We start from the raw sequence: 17,508 nt of genomic DNA on the forward strand, positions 1-17,508 counted from the left end.
GTGCGCGACCCGGCCCCGCGCGGGCTCCCGCTCCGGCATCTGTGCCCGCCGGGGGTCGCATCACGAGGGCGCCGGGGCGACCGGCGAGACCCCCGCCCGGCCCTCCCGCCTTCGCAGCCCCCCTCCTGTCCCGCCTGGTCCTGTTTCTCCTCCTGGCCCCAGCAGCCCAGCTGACCGCGGGTCCTTCCAGGAGTCACAAAGTCCACCCTAGCGGTGCCCGGGAGAGGCTGCCTGAGATGCCCCTTGCCCGCGCCCCGCCAACCAATGTCGCGCCCGTCCTCGCAGAGCCGGCCGCGCAGAACTTTTCCCGACCCCTACCGCCGGCCTTTCGCCTCTGGCCCTTCGTGCTTCCTACTCTCTGACACGCTTTCCCCTCCTTCCTACTGTTGATCCCAGCTGAGGTCTCAGCTCCTCCGAGAAGCCCTCCTTATGAGGTTTGATGGTCCAGCCGCGCCCTGTTCTTCCCCTAAAGTAGCACCTGTCACACTGGGATCGTCTGACTCCATTACTGTTCAACCTCTCCCCCCGGCCCCCCCTCACAGTTGGGTCAGGGAGGGGACTTTGTCTGTCTTGTAGTGTGCCCAGCTTTCAGCCCAGCCTCTGGCATATTTATTGGATGAGTGAAAGAAATTCCCTTTTATGGGCCAGAGGTTAGGTTTGTGCTGAGGCATCAAATACAGGTTTCCATTCACTTTTATGAAATCTCTCCTTAGTTGCCTTGACAAAGTTTTACTTGTGACTTGGGAGGGTAACACCCGGGTTGTTTGGTTTGTTCCGTACCTCATGGACTCATGAAAGGTTGGGTGGGACCCAGCTGCAGATAGAGGGCTGATCAGGATGGTGGGAGTGACCCTGGCTAATGTTCTCCCTGTTTGCCTTGCTCTCCTCCCCCCTCCAGCCGCCGGACTTTATTACCTGGCCGAATTGATAGAAGAATACACAGTTGCAACCAGCAGGATCATAAAATACATGATCTGGGTAAGTGACAGCTTTCCCCAGGATCCCCCTCACTCTTGACCTCCCTCAAAAGGAGGAAGTGGGGAAAGTTTGGCCTGGGTGATGAGACCCCTGACCTTGCTGTTTCCTGAGGGTACCATCCCCCACCTCCCTGCCCTGTACCTGGTCCCCTGGGTCTGCTCTCCTGGGCCTAGGTCTTCCGGAGCTTCCTTCCCCAGTGGCATTGCTTCACTGCAGGCCTTGTTCTCGGTTCCTTAAGGTGAGAGCCTAGTGCCTGTTCTGTGTTGACAGGACCATGGCTTTGCCTTTGATTGTCTTCAGTGGTCTTAGCCCCTTGCTCTGTTCACAGCATTTAGAACTGAGAGGAACCTTAAGGACAGTTTTGAGTACTTGTTGAACCAAGTGACTTGTTCTAAGAGGGAGACACCGTCCGTGGCACAGGCCCTGCCCTGCTCAGGGCTCATGGAAGGCTTCTCTTCCTGATGATACAATCCTTGCCATCCGTGTCAAAGCCACAGGAGAGACTGCTGGTGGTTTCTGCAGCTGCAGGAGAGGCTGGGGAGGGGCTGGAGGCACATTTGAACAGGAGGAGTCCACTGCCTCTCAAATCACTTGCTGTCAGAGCCACTTTCTCTCTGGCATGACCTGGGGTAGGGAGTCAGTTGTGGAAACAAGACCATAGCTCTCAGCCCTGGGTTCAGGGACCAGCTCATAGGTGTTGATACAGGAGTTAGTCCTTCATTCAGCTAACTGCCTGCCATTTGTTATGCGCTGACAACTGTAAGTCCTTCAGAATGGTGGTTTTCAAACTGCAGGTGTGATTCATTGTTGGGTTGTGCAATCAATTTAGTAGGTCATTATCAGCATTAAAAAGGGGGGGATGGAAAAGACTAGATTGAAATCTGAACTTTGATCACATCTATGTATGTGTGCTGGGGTCACAGTGTAAGCTGTGGGGTGCTGTCAGACAACCTCTGGGGTTAAAAAGTGCTGCCCTTTGGGAGCCGAGAGCCTAGTTGGGGAGGGCAGAACTGTGGCTGTGAAACAAGGAAAGACTGAAGCATGTTGCCCTGAGTAGGCTAGGGGTTAGTGAGTCCAGGAAGGCTGCCTGGAAGCAGCTCCCTGCACTGTGCGCCTCCGCTGTTCAGTTCTCCACAGCTGTGCTGATTGGCCTCTACGTTTTTGAGCGCTTCCCCACCTACATGATTGGCGTTGGCCTCTTCACCAACCTTGTCTACTTTGGCCTCCTCCAGACCTTCCCCTTCATCATGCTGACCTCGCCTAACTTCATCCTGTCGTGCGGTGAGAGGGGACGGAGTGGGAGGGACAGCTGAGGTGGGATGTGCCCAGCTCCGTCTATGGCACCGAAGAGGGAGGCAAACCACTGAGGTCCTCCAGGAGATCAGGCTGGTTGGCGGTTGGGGCTCTCACATGTGAGGAACCGAGAGCCCACACTGGCTCTAGTGACTAGAATTTGGAGGGCTGGGATGCTCAGAGAGGGATGGCTTTCCTGGGGCAGGTGGGGTTTGAAAGATTCGAGAAGGAAAAAGAAGTGGGTCGGCTGAGTAGTTACAGCCCTTAAGAAACCACTTGGCCAGGAAAAGCCCAAAGCCTTCCCCCGGCCTGCAGGCAGCGCTCATCCAGTCGTCTGGCCGTAGGCCGTGATTAAGGTGAGCTTCGTGGGGCTGCGGGTCTCCTGCAGACAGCTGCCTTGGGGTAGACAAATGTGTCTGGAGGGCCCTGGCCTTCCTGCCTTTGCTCTGCCGCCAGTTTCTGACCTTAGCGTCTCCATCTGTTTAGTGATATTTGGGAAAGTCATTCGGCACATAGATGCTCTAGTTATTTCTGGAAAAGGTTCTAGACAGAATCTGGTTACCAGGATTGCCTTTTCTCCCTTCAGTTGTTACTGGTCATCATAGCCTTTTGTCAAGATGTCAGATGGAATTGGGGTTTCTTAGAGCTACTTTTCTATTTCTGTGAGAGAACCTGGAAAGAAACTGTCATTCACAGGAGGGCATGGTGTTCAAGCCAGGACTGAGTGCCTTGGTTTGATTCCACTGAAAGATTTGTGGGGGTTGGTGTGAGGTGTCCTTCCTTGGACACTATGCCCCTCTTGCTTCTTCCTAGGTGGGAGGGTGCTCTCCACCCCCCACCCCCCACCTACAATGGCATGCTCCCTTGGCTTCCCGTTGTCACTCCTCAACTTGCCCTCTGGATGCCTGGGAGAGTTGTTCTGAAGGTCTCTGGGTGTAGGGCACCATCCTGTCCTTCGGCAAGCCCTTGCCCTAGAGCATGGCTAGGCCTGGCAGAGCTGTTGTCTCTGCTGTAGAAGGGGAGTGGCAAGAGGAGAAAAGAGGAAGGGCCCGTGCTGCTGCCAGCGAGGCGTATTTGAGGGGTGTTGGGTTTGAGGGGTGTCTGCCTTTCACTTCACCACAACAGGAACGCCTGTGTCTGAGCAGCGGGTCCCCAGGATCTCCCTCTGTCTGAATTTGGCTGCACATGAAGGAGGTTTGTGGGGATGCAGAACATACGAGTTCAGATCAGCCAGCCTTACCCTGGGGCAGGATAAGGAGAGACCCGCGTCCCCGGAACTTTGAGGAGCCCTGAGACTGCACTGCAAAACGTCCAGCAGATGGTGCCCTTTATTCCTGAGGAGTGAGCGCCTCTGTCTGGAGGGGACGCAGGAGCGAGTGCTCGGCGTGACTTCCTCTTCCCCCACCGCCCATGCAGAGCTCTCTTCAGGACTTAGGGCCGCTCTAGACCAAGTCATTTGGCACGGTGCTTTGGGCTGTGTAGCACTGAAGTCTCATTTTTATAACATTCAAGGAGTTTTTTATCTACTTCTGATTTAACTCATACACTTGGCAGTGGGCAGATGGGGGCTCGTTCTTTTGTTTTAACAGACGGGAACCTGAGTGCTGGAGAGTAGCGTGCTTGGCCCACGTTGCACTCTGGGTTGTGTGTAAAGTCAGGACCAAGACTTGGCTTCTGACCTCCGGGGCCTTGTGAAGGCTAAAAGTCTGTTTTATGTCATCCCTGAGACTGACTGACTCTTCATTCCCTCAACAGGGCTAGTGGTGGTGAATCATTACCTAGCATTTCAGTTTTTTGCAGAGGAATATTATCCTTTCTCAGAGGTAAGAAGTCTTCAGTATGTCTTCAGACTACTAACAGAGACAGCAGGGGTAAAGGGGATTTGTGTGATTTCTTTGTGTATTTGGCTGTGATTTGAAACAGACTATTCAGGGATAACACATTAAGAAAAAATAATATAGATGATTTTAGAAAGCTGTGAGTATGAGGAGCAGTGACCCTTTGGCTGAGGAAGAAGGCCACTGCTGTCACCCAGTGAGTCCTTTGGGTCTCTCAGGACCCAGCCTGACATCCTAAGGTCAGGAAGGGGCGTGGGGTGACCTGGTCTGATGCACACCTCACAGGGCAGGGCTGGGCCACAACCTTGAACCCTGCTGCTCTAGTTTGAACCCTGGAGAAGAACAAGGTCACTTCTCCAGGAGATACGGGTCGGTCATGGTTTTGCCTTCCATCTATATCCTTCGGTTCAGAGGAGTTGCTTGTCCTGGTGACCAGGATTCAGGGATTTTGGCCTGAATCGTGGTCATCTTCAGTCTCCACCTTTCCCCACTGAATCTTCTCCTGGGGCTGTCCTGTCTCTGGGGCTGTCCTGTCTCTGCTTCCTGGGCCCTGGTCCCCTTCAGAGATCCCATGTGGGGTCATCAGTGTGCACGTGACCAGCTTTCTAAGATACACAGTGACTGCTCCTGGACTGGCCTTGGCACCTCCGGGAGCATCATCTTCTCAGTGTCTCTGTTGCCAGGTCCTGGCCTATTTCACTTTCTGTCTGTGGATAATCCCGTTTGCGTTCTTCGTGTCGCTCTCGGCTGGGGAGAACGTCCTGCCCTCCACCATGCAGCCAGGAGGTGAGAAGAGGGTGGGAAGGGTCATGGTGGGAGGGCACCAGCAAGGCCTGAGCTGTTGGGGGAGCCAGAGCCCACCCTGTGATAGAGACACTTGAATTCTGGGTGGGCAGCACTGTGTTCACACACACACAAGCATACACGTACACACACTCATCTCCCTGCCTGTGTCTCCACAGATGACGTGGTCTCCAATTACTTCACCAAAGGCAAGCGGGGCAAACGCTTAGGGATCCTGGTTGTCTTCTCATTCATCAAAGAGGCCATCCTACCCAGTCGGCAGAAGATATACTGACCCCCTGGGGAGGGGATGCTGGCGCAGGAGCCAGAGAGTCAGGCCCCTGGGCCTCCGCACTGGGTGGGGGCCGGGAGTTGGTCGGCACCTTCCCCCAGCCCTGGCCCTCCTTCCCTCCACTCCCCTGGAAGCCCTCATCCCCACCCTCCTCAGGAGGCTCAGCTCAGGTCAGATCTGATACTGCTGGAGGCTGAGACCTCAGAGGCTGCCAGGGAGGAGTCAGGGCCTGCTTAGGCAGGAGGCTACCACGAACCTGGGTGCACAGAAGCCGAGCCCCTGTGGCCCTCCTGCTTCCTCCTGTGATCGGTCAGGAGTTCTGGCTCAGCCCGGGCAGGTAGGGCCAGGGCCATGAAGCTGAAGAGCAGACTGATAACTGCCAGTGGGCAGATGGCCACGGGAGGGGCTGTGACTTAGCACTTGCAAGTTTTTGCTGTTGAACTGTGAATTCTGTCCAAGTGCTGATTCCCATTTGAATAAAGATTCTAGGTGGCACTGTTTGCCTTAATACCCTGAAAGTTCATCTTCCTTTCTTCCTGCAGACCTCCCACCCGGACTGGCTTTGCTGCACCAGGGCTCTTTTTCCATGTTTGGGTCTTGCCCTTCCGAAGGGACCGTTCTTGTGGCCCATAGTGGGAAGGGGACGGAGATGAGGAGCCGAACCTGGTGGGGGGATGGGGAGTGGAAGTGGAGGCAACCTTTCTTAATCCCTTTCTCCCTTCTTCCATCTCTTCTTTCCCCTGGGGCTCTGTGACTGCCAGGCTGGAGGCAGAGAGGGGATAGTGTGAGACTGGGTTAGATTTTTCAGGAGAACATGTATAATATCCTATTTGTAAGTCTTGTTGTAGGGAAGAGGAGTGGTTTCTGGCTGATTTCTGGCTTGGGCTTGAGGAGAAACAATAAAAATTGGCTTCCAGGCAGCCTGGACTACAGCCTGTTGTGTAAGAAACTGGTGGTGGGAGAAGCTGTCTGTTACTCTAAGAGCACACAGGGCCGGCCCTCTCTTCTGAGTGGTCGTGGCTCCTAGGAGGTGAGTGTCTTCTCAGAAGACAGGCCAGGTCCTGGGCACAGGGCAGCATTTGTCGACCTTGCACTCCAACTCTAGTGCCTTCCAAGTCCTCAGCAGTGTGTGTGGGAATGAAGTCCCGTGGGAGCCATTACCGGCACGTCCTGTACCTCAGCAAAGCAGGCAGGTGCAGAGACCGACAGCACGCCTATGGTACCGTTCAGCCACTGGGAGACCTCTGTGCTTGAAAACCTTGTTTCTACCTCCTGCCTCCAGTCCCACCATAGCCCTTCATTTCCTTGGCTTTAGTATTGGCTTTCTCTTAAAAATAATCAGCCTTCCCCTTTCCTGGGGAGGAGCAGCCATTTTGGCCTCCTCTCAGTGGTGCTGAGATGGCCAGGCCCTTCTGTCCTATGCAGACAAGGCAGGACAAGGTCAAGGAGGCTGGAGGCCAGTGTCCTGACTGCTGGCCAGCAGCCGGCCTTGCTGTCTCTTGCTGTCTCTTTCTCACCAGTGGCAGCTTTGCCCCTCCATTCACTCCACTGCTTGTGTTCCAGGGGTTGCCAGCAGCCTTGTGCTAAGTCCAGCGGACCCTTTTCACATCTCTTTTTGCATCTCTGCAGCATTGGGCAGGTTTCATCACTGCCAGCTTCCCAAGCCCTTTGGTGGCTGGTTCTCCCTCTCTGCTCCCTTCCAGGCCAGTGCAGGCTCCTCCCCTCGCCCTGTGCACAGAGTTCTATCTTGGGTTCCCTGGAGGAGCCTGTCCCTGCTCATGGCTTCAAGGAATTGAGAGCTGACCTCCAACCCCAGCATCCCTTTTGGTCCTCTGAACCACAGTTCTGCTGCCTTTGGGCATGCAGACAAATCTTGTAGCCCAGACAACACTTGTTGCTGTCTTCTGCATACCTGCCTTTTTTGGGTACCTGCTTTGGCCCGAAGATCACTCAGGAGCCCAACCAGACACCTGGTTTCTCTTTCTGCCCAGACATCCAACAACTGTCAAGTTTACCTTCTTAACCTCTCTTCATTTGAGCCACTCCCATGGTCATCAGCTTTCACCTGGATTGTTGTGACAGCCTCCTTTGGCTTCTCTATCCCACAGCTGGAGTTGTCTTTCTAATGCATAGTTGATCCAGTCACTCTCTGGCTTACAACCTTCCATGGCTCTCCGCTGCCCTCAGGATAAAAATCCAGACCCCTTAGCATGGCTCGTGAGACTCGTGGAGTCTTGGTTCCTGCTTGCCTCTCTGGCCTCTTCACGGGCCACTTTGCACTCTGAATTTCAGCCTCCTGTATCCAGAAATGCCCCGTTGCTTCTCCTTCATTTTACTCACCTGGGTACCTTCTCTGTCAGTTCTCAACTTAGACTTCACTTCCTCCAAGGAACTCTGAATGTCCCGTCTCCCTCCAGCACACCACACAGATGACTCTGGTCTTACTTGCCTGCTGACTGCTCTGTCTCCCCACTAGACTGTAAGCTCCTTGAGGGCAGGGACTGTCCAGTTTTTGTATCAACAGCGCCTAGCTTGGCACCTGGCACATAGAAAGTACTCAATAAATGTTTGTTTAATGAGTGATTTGCAGTGACGTGTACAGGGGCTAGCAGGGGATCCAGGGGAGCTTCCTGGAGGAAATACAGGTGCTTTCAGTCTCCACTTGAAGCCACAGGACCTCCCTCCGTCCTCCATATAGAAACTGCCTCTGCTTCTCTGAACTGCAGAGACCCCAGTGGCAACTGGGATGAAGGAAGACCAGCGTGGCAGGAAAGCCAATGGCAGGGTGACACTCTAGCCTTCCTCCTTCCTGTTCTGGATCTGGAAATGCAGAATGAGGCTTAGAACCTGCAGCAGGAAGGACTTAATATGAACAAGAGGCAGAATTTCAAAGTGGTCCCTCCTCCTGGAATCTTCACCCCTGGTGCGCTGTTTGGGGTGGGAGGGGGAGATGGGGATGCCAAGGTGTCACTTTTCCAATGCCAGGGCCCAGAACAGAGGGATCCCCACTCTGAGCCTTGGGATACGGCCCTAACTTGGATCTCCTGGGGGAGATTCCTTTGTGGAGAGAAGGGGATCTGGGGTCTGTGGGGGAGGAGGCTGCCAGCCTTGAGCTTGAGGGTGGGCAGCCTGTGGGCACTCCCCCTTCCTCCCCATCCACACAGAATCACCACACCTCAGCCTTCACTGCGCAGTCTCCAGTGGAGAGGCTACCAAAGTAAGTTTAAGGGAGGGGTGGTTTAGGGGAAGGCAGAGCGGGGAGTCCATGATGGGCTCGCACAGCCGCCAGGAAGGCCTCGTCGAATGTCTCTCGCAGGTTCATGCTCAGCGTGTCGGTCCAGAAGCTGCTGTCACCCAAGTGCCGCTTCCGGGGCACCTCTTCCATAGGGACAGAGCAGAAGTCCTGGGGCACCTTCATTCTGTAGGGCCGCACCGAAGGGTGCAGCTCGCGGATTACCACTTCGAAAGGCAGCCGGGGCACAGGCGCCACCTGGCGGCCGGCCACCGTGCGCAGGTGCGCGCCACCGTGCCCGTCGGACCTCACCTCCACGAAGCAGCGGAAGTCACGCTCTGGCCTGGGGTCGGGATGCACGCCCAGGCGGACGCCCTGTGGGTAGCCGATCTGGGCGGTGGGGGACCTGGTGGGATTGCTGCTAAGATTCCACACCTTGGGCCGCCTGATCGTGGGCGGCTTGTAGGTGGGCACAGACATCACCAAGGGCAGATTGGGCTGCTGTATCTGTTGCAGGCGTGCCTCCGGGGAGGGGTGGAAGCTCGTGGGAGGCCACAGTACCCCGTCCTTGCAGGTCTTGGAGAGGGCAGTGGCCCGGGGTGGAGCACGGGGCTCTCGCTGAACGCTGGGTATTAGGGACTGGTCTTGGAGTAGCAACTTGTGATGGAGCCACTTCTTGAAGTCAGCTTCTCTCAGAATTTGGTGCTCCTTCTGCAACATCAGAAGGCACAAGATACTTCTGGACAGCTGCTCCCCCTGTGTTTCTGTGAAAGCAGGCCCTGTGGCTGTAGCCCTGGAAACCTCAGGTCTAATTGAGCAGATACCTTGCTGCCTTTTGCGAGCCCAGAGTCTGATGAGAGAAACCCCTGCCTTGTGGGAGCCCTTGTTCTGATGAGGAAAATACTGCCTGGAGGGGCCCCTGGCTCATGCGACAGAGAGCCTTTCCCACAGGGGAGACCTCCAATCAGATGGAGACTCGGCCTCTGCCCTAGGTGAGGTCTCTAGCTTGAGTGGGGAGGCCCAATCCCTGCCCTATGGAAATGCTTGAGACTCCTGCATCCCCCATAAAGGTGTTCCCAGCCTGCCTTAAAAGTTTCTGGTTTAATGGGGGGCAAAGGCAAATGAGTGGTACAAACTTATCCTTGACCCTGGAAGGAAAGAGCAGAAAAGTCTGGAAGGCCAGCAACTGGATGGAGCACATCTGAGCAGGCTTCTTGGAAGTGGAGGCCTTGAGCAGTCAGGGTAGGGAGAGAGACAGTTGGCTGGTGCTCCAGACTGGATGGCGATGCTCTCTGTCCCTCCTTCAACTAGAGCTGAACCTTCAGCTTGTCACAGAACCACCCCTTCCTCCCTCCCTGTCTCAATTCCCAGACTGTTGCTAAGCAGTCAGGTGGTTTGGAGACTGACCCAGCTCCAGAGGTAGGCCCCCCGATTAGGCTAAGCCAATCATCATAATTCCATCAGCCTTGCCCCAGACTTCAGTCAGTCAGCACATGGCTTTCCTTGACCTCTAGGGATTGGAACAAGAATGCACAGGTGATCCAATTGAGGCCAACAAGAGATAAGGAGAAATCTTCAAGGGGCTTCGGGGAAATTTTAGAGACACAGGAACAGATGGGCTTTGCCTCCTCTGGATACACACGTGACTGTGAGAACTGGGTGAACCAACAGAGGGTATGACAGGGAAAATGAGAGGAATGCAGCTGGAACAGAGCTGAGATACCAGACTTTGGCAGCTCCAAAGCCCTCCCCACCCCTGGATCCACTTAGGAGTCCCAGCATCTTCTTTTGGAGTTTCCTGGTTCTTGCATTCTGTGTACCTATACCTAGCATTAAAATCCTTTACTCTCCTTTTCTGCCCCAGTCAAGGTCTGACATTGATCTGGGCCCCTGCCAAGTTTCTAGCTTATCAGCCTCCAGCTCACATCTGATTCCTCATCTATTCTGAATTTGCACTTCCTGACGTATACCATACTCTCATGGGCTCCCTTGCCCCTCCACAGGGCTGTCTGTTCCTTCTACCAGGTCAGCTCTTCCCTGATTGTTCATATAGCCAACCGCCACCAACCTATATAGACTCCTCAGCATTATCCCTCTGGCACGCACCCTCCTGGAGCTCCCTCCTCAGAGGAGGGGGGAGGCTCTTTCTGGATGGGACCACTTCTAGCCACTCTTCTAACTAACCACATATGGGAGTCATGCTCACACACCTGGGTCGCAGCTGATGCCCAGTGCCCCTGCCCACCCTACCCCTTACTTGATACTCGGTCAGGTAGTCCTCCTCCATGAGGGCCAGCTGGTCCTTGAGCCTCTTCAGTTTCCTCATCTCATGGGCAAAGTCCTCCTTGTCCCGTTTCCACATGGCATCTTTCAAGAACCTGGTGCCAAGGCAGGGGTGTGTCATTCCTTCAGCTTCACCCTGGGCTGGGAAGACTGGCTGCTGCTGAGGGCCTGGGTGAGGGTAGGGGGAGCCACCAGAGATGAGGTGAGCAAGATGGACCATCCCCCATCTGGCTAACTACTTCCCTGGTGGTGAGAAAGGAAAGTGATCACCACCTTTCGGCTGAAGGGCTAGGACCTCGAGGTAATGCTAAACTCCAGGGGTGAGGCCCTGTGGAGAGCCCCAGGAATAACATCCTGGAGAGGGTTCTCCTCCGCAGACTCATCCTTGGGTGAGGGCCCTGGGGAAGGGTGGCAGATGGGGGTAGTTCTCACACCCTCACCGGGCACAGACTCGGTGGTTCCATATTTTGCAGTAGTCAATGGGCTTGCAGCCTGTGGCATCTTGTGCGTGGACGTTGGCACCTTTCTGCACCAGGACTTTGACACAGCTCAGCAGGCCTTCGCGGGCTGCCAGATGCAGAGGTGTGGAGCCATTGCACGTCTGACTGGAGGGCCCGCCAGGGAGAAGAGGGGAGAAAGGAAGGATGAAGGGCATCAGATGGGCAAACCAGCTCCTAGGTCTGCTGTGCCACTAGTCCACTGGGTAACCCTGGCACGTCCTTTCTCTCTGTACCTCAGTTTCAACTGTTGAAGGAGGGTTTGGATTGAGTGAACAGCTAAAGTCTGATTATGGAGTATGTAACCATGAGGACCTACCAAAAGGAGAGCTGGGTTGGCTGGAGTGCAGAGACCATGAACCTCATCTCCTCTTTAACCACCCCGGCCTCCTCCCCCTTCCCCACGCCTGGCCTTGGCCCACAAGGCCTGTGTGACCAGGGCCCTCTTCCTCCCCAACTTCGTCTTCTGACCTTGCTCCATTCTCTCCCAACATGGCCTTTGCACCTCTGCCTGGAATAATTTTCCCTGGCTCTTCACCTGGCCAGCTCCTCTCAGTCCTCTCCTTAGAGGTAACTGCCCATTCCCAAATAGGTCTTCTTGTCCCCTTTACTCACAGCTCCATCACTCTTCATAACTGCTTACCACACTCTGTCATTTTGTTCATTTGTTTGCTAGTTGACTGGCCATGCCTACATTAGTATGTCAGCTTTAGGAGGGCAGGGACCATGGCTGTTACATTCACCGTATTCCTCAATTCTGGCCCAGTGCTCAGCACGTTAGATGCTGGATAAATATTTTGAATGAATGCAGTCTCCTCTAAGCCATGCATTCACTTTCTCAATTATTACAGTAGTCTCATGTGATAGGCATTGTCATCTACCCAAATTTCAGTTGAAGACACTGAGGCAGTAGTTCCTAAACTCTGCTGCCAAAACAGAAACAGCTGGGGCTCTTGCGCACTTTCAAAGCCCGAGCCACATCCCAGGCCAATTAAATGACAGACTCCTTTGGATTGAAACACAGGCATTGGTATTTTTGAAGCTCCCCAGGTGATTCCAGTGTACAGACAGGTTTGGGAACCAGAGCACTGAGACTTAGCCTTGAGTGATTTGCCTGAGGTTTTTCTGTCTGCTGGCAGGTAGCAAAACTGGGACATGAAGTAGGTCTGCCCTCTTTCAAAGCCTCTCAGCCACTACCACGTGACTGCTTCATGTGGGAACAAGTTCCTGGTATCCCACAGCTCCTCTCCCTCTCCTCCTTGAATCTTCCTGCCTGGAAGTGGGGTTCTTATCTGCCCAGCCTGCCAGCCCCTCTCCCCACACAGGCTGGACTCACGTGTTGAGGGCCGCCCCTTGCTTAATCAGATAGTGAATGCAGGCGAGGGCCACGGTCTTGTTGTCACCATGGATGACAAGGTGCAGAGGTGTCTGGCCATTGTTGGTGGGCAGGTTTACGGGAAACTTGTACTCCTCCACCAAGACCTGCAGGCATGCAAGCTTGCCGCTCTGGGCTGCAAAGTGGATGGCAGTGAAACCCTGCAGGGGCCAGAGGAGACAGGAAGTGGTTGAGCAGGACTGGGCCGGGGGTCCCACAACCTAACCTAGAGAGGATTTCTTGGGATTACCCTCGCCTCTTCTCTGTGCTCCCGGGAATCCCACGGTCCCCTTCCCACTCCCTTATCTCGCTTCCCCAAAATTGCCCTCCAGACGGTAGGAAGGTGAATTAGAGTCACTCCTTGCCAGGTAACCACTGTGTGCAGAGCTCTTTGTAGGGTGGAGAAGACTTCGGTTGCTGCCCCTGCACTCCAAGGCCTTACCTTGTCATCGGCCAGGATTTCGCCACGATGCCGGTTTAAACAGAACCGCAACCATTCCAGGTTGCCCAGTGAGGCCGCGAACAGTTGGTAGTAGCTTCCTCCCATCGCCCTCTGGTCCCACTCCTCGGCTAGACTCATGGAACTGGAGCCGGAGGGGGGAGGATGGTGGGCGTGAGCCTAGAAGCCGGCCCAGGGCGCGCCGGGCGGCAGGGCGATGGGGAAGTGACAGTCGTCGGGGGCCCCGGGCACCTCTTGGGAGGTCAGTCCGGCCCGGCCTGAGCCCTCCCCTCCCCGCCCCGACGCCCGCACATCACGCCCGCGCCCACCTGCGCCGCCGGACCGCCGACTCTTTGCGGGTGGTTGAGCCCTTCTTTGCCAGTTGCAGGTGTACGTCCCCGGAGAGGTACCGCCGCCTGATGGGTGCCGCCGCCGCCGCCCACCTGACGAAGTGCCAGCTGGCGCTACGGGCGGAGGCCGGCAGGCACTCCCGGACTAGGGGCGTGGTGGAGGGGCGGGAACGGCCCGCCTCCCTGGCCGGGTCACCGACCAGTTGGTTACCCCACCCCACGGCCCACGCGTCCTGGAGACTCGGCATCTCAACACCCCACACGGAAAGACGAGTAGCTTTTGTTTCTGATTATAAAACTAATAAGTGCTGATTGTAACAAAACAAAACAGAAGGGCAATGAAGATATTAAAAATCACAACCCCATTACCCACAGAAATCATGATCTATTTCGCTATGTGTATGCATATTCCTGCCTCTTTTCATTCAGCCTTATACCATGAACTAGCTTCCGTTGTCAGTCCACATACTAAACGTGAATTATGACGCAACCATAGCCCGGCATCATAATGGATGCGCTGCCATTTCACTTGTGATATCCGGGGCTTTCGGGTGGCAGTGGTAAAGAATCTGCCAGCAATGCAGGAGACTTAAGAGACGCAAGTTCGATCCCTGGGTCAGGAAGATCCCCTGGAGGAGGGCATGGAAGCCCTCTCCAGTATTCTTGCCTGAAGAATTCCATGGACAGAGGAGCCTGGCAGGCTACAGCACAAGGTCGCAAAGAGTCGGACATGACAGAAGCGACTTAGCACGCACCCTCGGAGAAGGCAATGGCAACCCACTCCAGTACTCTTGCCTGGGAAATCCCATGGACTGAGGAGCCTGGTAGGCTACAGTCCACCGGGTCGCTAAGAGTCGGACACGACTGAGCGACTTCACTTTCACTTTTCACTTTCATGCACTGGAGAAGGAAATGGCAACCCACTCCAGTATTCTTGCCTGGAGAATCCCAGGGATGGGAACCTGGTGGTCTGCCGTCTATGGGGTCACACAGAGTCGGAAACGACTGATGTGACTTAGCAGCAGCAGCAGCACGCACCCTGGGTATCCAGTTGTAGCTGTGGGGGTAAACACTGCCATCAAGGGGAGAAAGGAAGCCTGAAAGACACACCCTCAGGAGGTAGGAGAGAGAATGCCTGCATCTTGAGACCAGATTTAGAGAAAAGCAGGAATCTGAGTGCCTATCACATTGTGGGGGTGGAGATGAGTCTGTGCCAGACAGGAACTCCAGAGAGCAGGTCATGTCTTTTCACCAGATTTCCAAGTTGTGTGCCCATTGTCTTATCTGTTCTCCCAAGTACTCTCAGGGAATGGGCCAAATTTGAATGAATCCTTTGCTTCAGTTCAAAGCAGTTCCAAAGGATCAGCAGACTGTAGCTGATCTGGTGTTCTCACCTATCCACTGCGTGTCTCAGAGACTGGAAGTTACATGAAGCTTTCAGTACCAGGGAGATGGTTTAATCAGGCTAGCACCTGAGTATCCTGCTTAATTTTAATGATCCCATAAGGGATCTAAAATGTAATTCCAATGTCTCTTGAACTGCCGAGAGCTGGAGTGAGTTTATCTTAAATCCCTATGCCTGGCTTTCACTTCTGGAATGGGGCACTCTGTTGACCCATTGTCCTACTAGAATCGGTGAAGATTATTTTACAAACCAATTGTCAAAGTCTCTGACATTTTCCTAAGGGCATACAGCAAATAAAGAAATTTATTCAAGAAAATCTACTCAATCTCAGCCAGAAAGTGAGAGTCTGTAGCACTTAAACAGCAACCTGCTCCTTCCCTCTTCTCTACCCATCTCAAAGCAATGCTTGAAGCTCTGATCCAGGTGGGTATGGCCAAGAGAATGGGTCTCTTTTTCCTCTCAGCTCCCAGTCGAGATATAGGATATCTCACTGAAAGAAGCATGCTTCCAGCATCTCACCAGTGCCTCCTTTCTCTGCTCCAAGTGGTAGAGGCTAAATTCCTGGTGAGTGTAGCCGAGATTGAGGCTCCCTTCCTTCACCCAGCTCTTACTGATGGGACAAAGGCTTGACTTCAGGCATGGCAGGCTAAGAATATCAATCTCTTTGTCCCAGCCTACATGCTCATGGGGCAGATGTTCTGTGTTGGGAGAGAATTGCAGGTAACCTAAATGTCCATGGACATAATGAAAGGCTACCATCACTGCCCAGAACCCTGCACACGAAGCCAGATGTTATTCTAGGAGATGAACCACTTTCCTTGCCCTCAGTTCTACAACAGAGACTCAGAGATTATGCCCAATCCACAAAAACTGAGAACTCTGAAGCTCTTCCCTAACTCACTGACTTCAGGGAATTCCCTGGCTGTCCAGTGGTTAGGGCTCCATGCTTCCACAGCAGGAGGCATGAGTTCCATCCCTGGTTGGAACTAAGATCTGGCAAGCATCACACTGCAGCCAAAAAAAAAAAAAATCACGAACTTTATTTGAAACAGAACATGGGGACATTCAAACTTAAGAGTGCTCTGAAAGCAATGGAGATTTGGGTGATAAGCAATTTAAAACAAGCTGTAGGCCAGCTAGTTTACCAGAGAGAATGAGGGAAAAGGAAAGCCTAGAAGAGCCCTCATGGGGTCAGAAGAAACCTCAAAGACTGGCTTTAAAAACTACCTTCACAAAGGCACCCAAGTTTAATTGAATCAGACCCTAGAGTAATGTATGCCCTAGAGCAACGAACAGAGCAATAAGCTGACAATTAGTGGAGCCTAAAAGTTGGGTATGATGCCAGTAGAGGCAGCCAGTTTAACAGAGAGCTCAGGGAAAGAGACAGGCTCAGAGAGTTCTGCTATAACTACTGCCATCCTAGAGTTACTGTGCATATATCCAGGGCTGCATCCTCTGAGCAGCATATCAGAGGCTTCAAAAGAGGGGGAAAATACCAAAATAATCCACCCAAGTCACTAAAGGAATAAGCAAGCAAACAGCAACAAACAAACCTTGGGGAGTAAGTGAGTGAGTGAGTGAAAGTCGCTCAGTCGGGTCTGATTCTTTGTGACCCCCATGGACTGTGGCTTGCCAGGCTCCTCTGTCTGTGGAATTCTCCAGGCAAGAATACTGGAGTGGGTAGCCATTCCCTTCTCCAGGGGATCTTCCTGACCCAGGGATCAAACCTGGGTCTCCTGCACTGCAGGCAGATTCTTTACCATCTGAGCCACCAGGGAAGGGGCGAGAAAATCAGTATCCAGAATTGCTACAATATATTACTTTAGAAGTCCAGTTCCAACAAAAAATTATGAGACATACAAATAAACAAAAAGTAGGGGGAAAAAGCATACAACAGAAATTGTCTGTGAAAGAACACAGATATCAGATATAACAAACCAAGATTTCAAAGCAGTTATCAGTATCTTCAAAGAACTAAAGGAAGCCATACTAAAAAGTAAAAGTAAGTATGCTAACGTCTCATCAAAAAAGGAATATCAGAAAAGAGAAATTATTTAAAAAAATGAAAATCCTGAAATTGAACAATACAATAACTGAAATGAAAAATTTACTAGAAATTCTCAAGAGTAGATCTGAACTCACAGAAGAAATAATCAGCAAACCTGAAGATAAGCAGTAGAGATTATGCAATTCCAAGAACAGAGATAAAAGAGAGTGAAGAAAAATCCTCAAAAATATACATATATATATGGGACATCATTATGCACACCAACATACACATAATGGGAGTACCAGGAAGAAAAGTGAGAGGAGCAGAAAAAATACTTGAAGAAGTAATGGTTGAAAAAGATTAATCTACACATTTAAGAAGCTCAATAAATTGAAAGTAGGAAAACATAAAGAGATTCGCCCAGGCAATCATACTAAAAATTCTGAAGACATGAAGAAAATTTTGAAAGCAACAAAGAGAAAAGTGACTCACCACATACAAGGGGATCCCACAAAGATAAGCAACTCACTTCCCATCCGAAATAATAAGGCCAAAACACAGTGAGATGACATATGCAAATACTGCAAGAGAAAAACTATCAACCAAGAATCTTATATCCAGCAAAACCATCTTTAAAAATGATGACAAAACAAAGACATTGCTTACCCTGCTTGTTGCAACTAGAGAAAGGCTAGTGCAGCAACAAAGACCCAGTCCAGCCAAAGATAAATAAATAAATATTTTTTAAAAAGG

The 17,508-nt window shown here is 52.7% G+C and overlaps 2 protein-coding genes across 2 annotated transcripts; one reads left to right on the top strand and one right to left on the bottom strand.

Moving 5' to 3' along the window:
* Nucleotides 1-631: 631 nt before the first annotated feature.
* Nucleotides 632-7,767, top strand: TEX261 (testis expressed 261). Its single transcript, XM_010829793.1, has 5 exons — nucleotides 632-978; nucleotides 2,106-2,259; nucleotides 4,027-4,094; nucleotides 4,793-4,895; nucleotides 5,072-7,767. Exons 1-5 carry the CDS (start codon nucleotides 838-840, stop codon nucleotides 5,185-5,187), a joined length of 582 nt encoding a protein of 193 aa, XP_010828095.1. The 5' UTR covers nucleotides 632-837; the 3' UTR covers nucleotides 5,188-7,767.
* An 88-nt stretch (nucleotides 7,768-7,855) lies between these two features.
* On the bottom strand, nucleotides 7,856-13,189 carry ANKRD53 (ankyrin repeat domain 53). Its single transcript, XM_010829792.1, has 5 exons — nucleotides 13,014-13,189; nucleotides 12,533-12,732; nucleotides 11,140-11,304; nucleotides 10,674-10,794; nucleotides 7,856-9,127 (listed from the first exon to the last, which is right to left on the bottom strand). The coding sequence occupies exons 1-5, from the start codon at nucleotides 13,149-13,151 to the stop codon at nucleotides 8,408-8,410; spliced, it is 1,344 nt and encodes a 447-aa protein (XP_010828094.1). The 5' UTR covers nucleotides 13,152-13,189; the 3' UTR covers nucleotides 7,856-8,407.
* Nucleotides 13,190-17,508: the final 4,319 nt, after the last annotated feature.

Source organism: Bison bison, unplaced genomic scaffold, assembly GCF_000754665.1.
Source record: "Bison bison bison isolate TAMUID 2011002044 unplaced genomic scaffold, Bison_UMD1.0 scf7180017864508, whole genome shotgun sequence".
NCBI classification, from domain to species: Eukaryota; Metazoa; Chordata; class Mammalia; order Artiodactyla; family Bovidae; genus Bison; species Bison bison.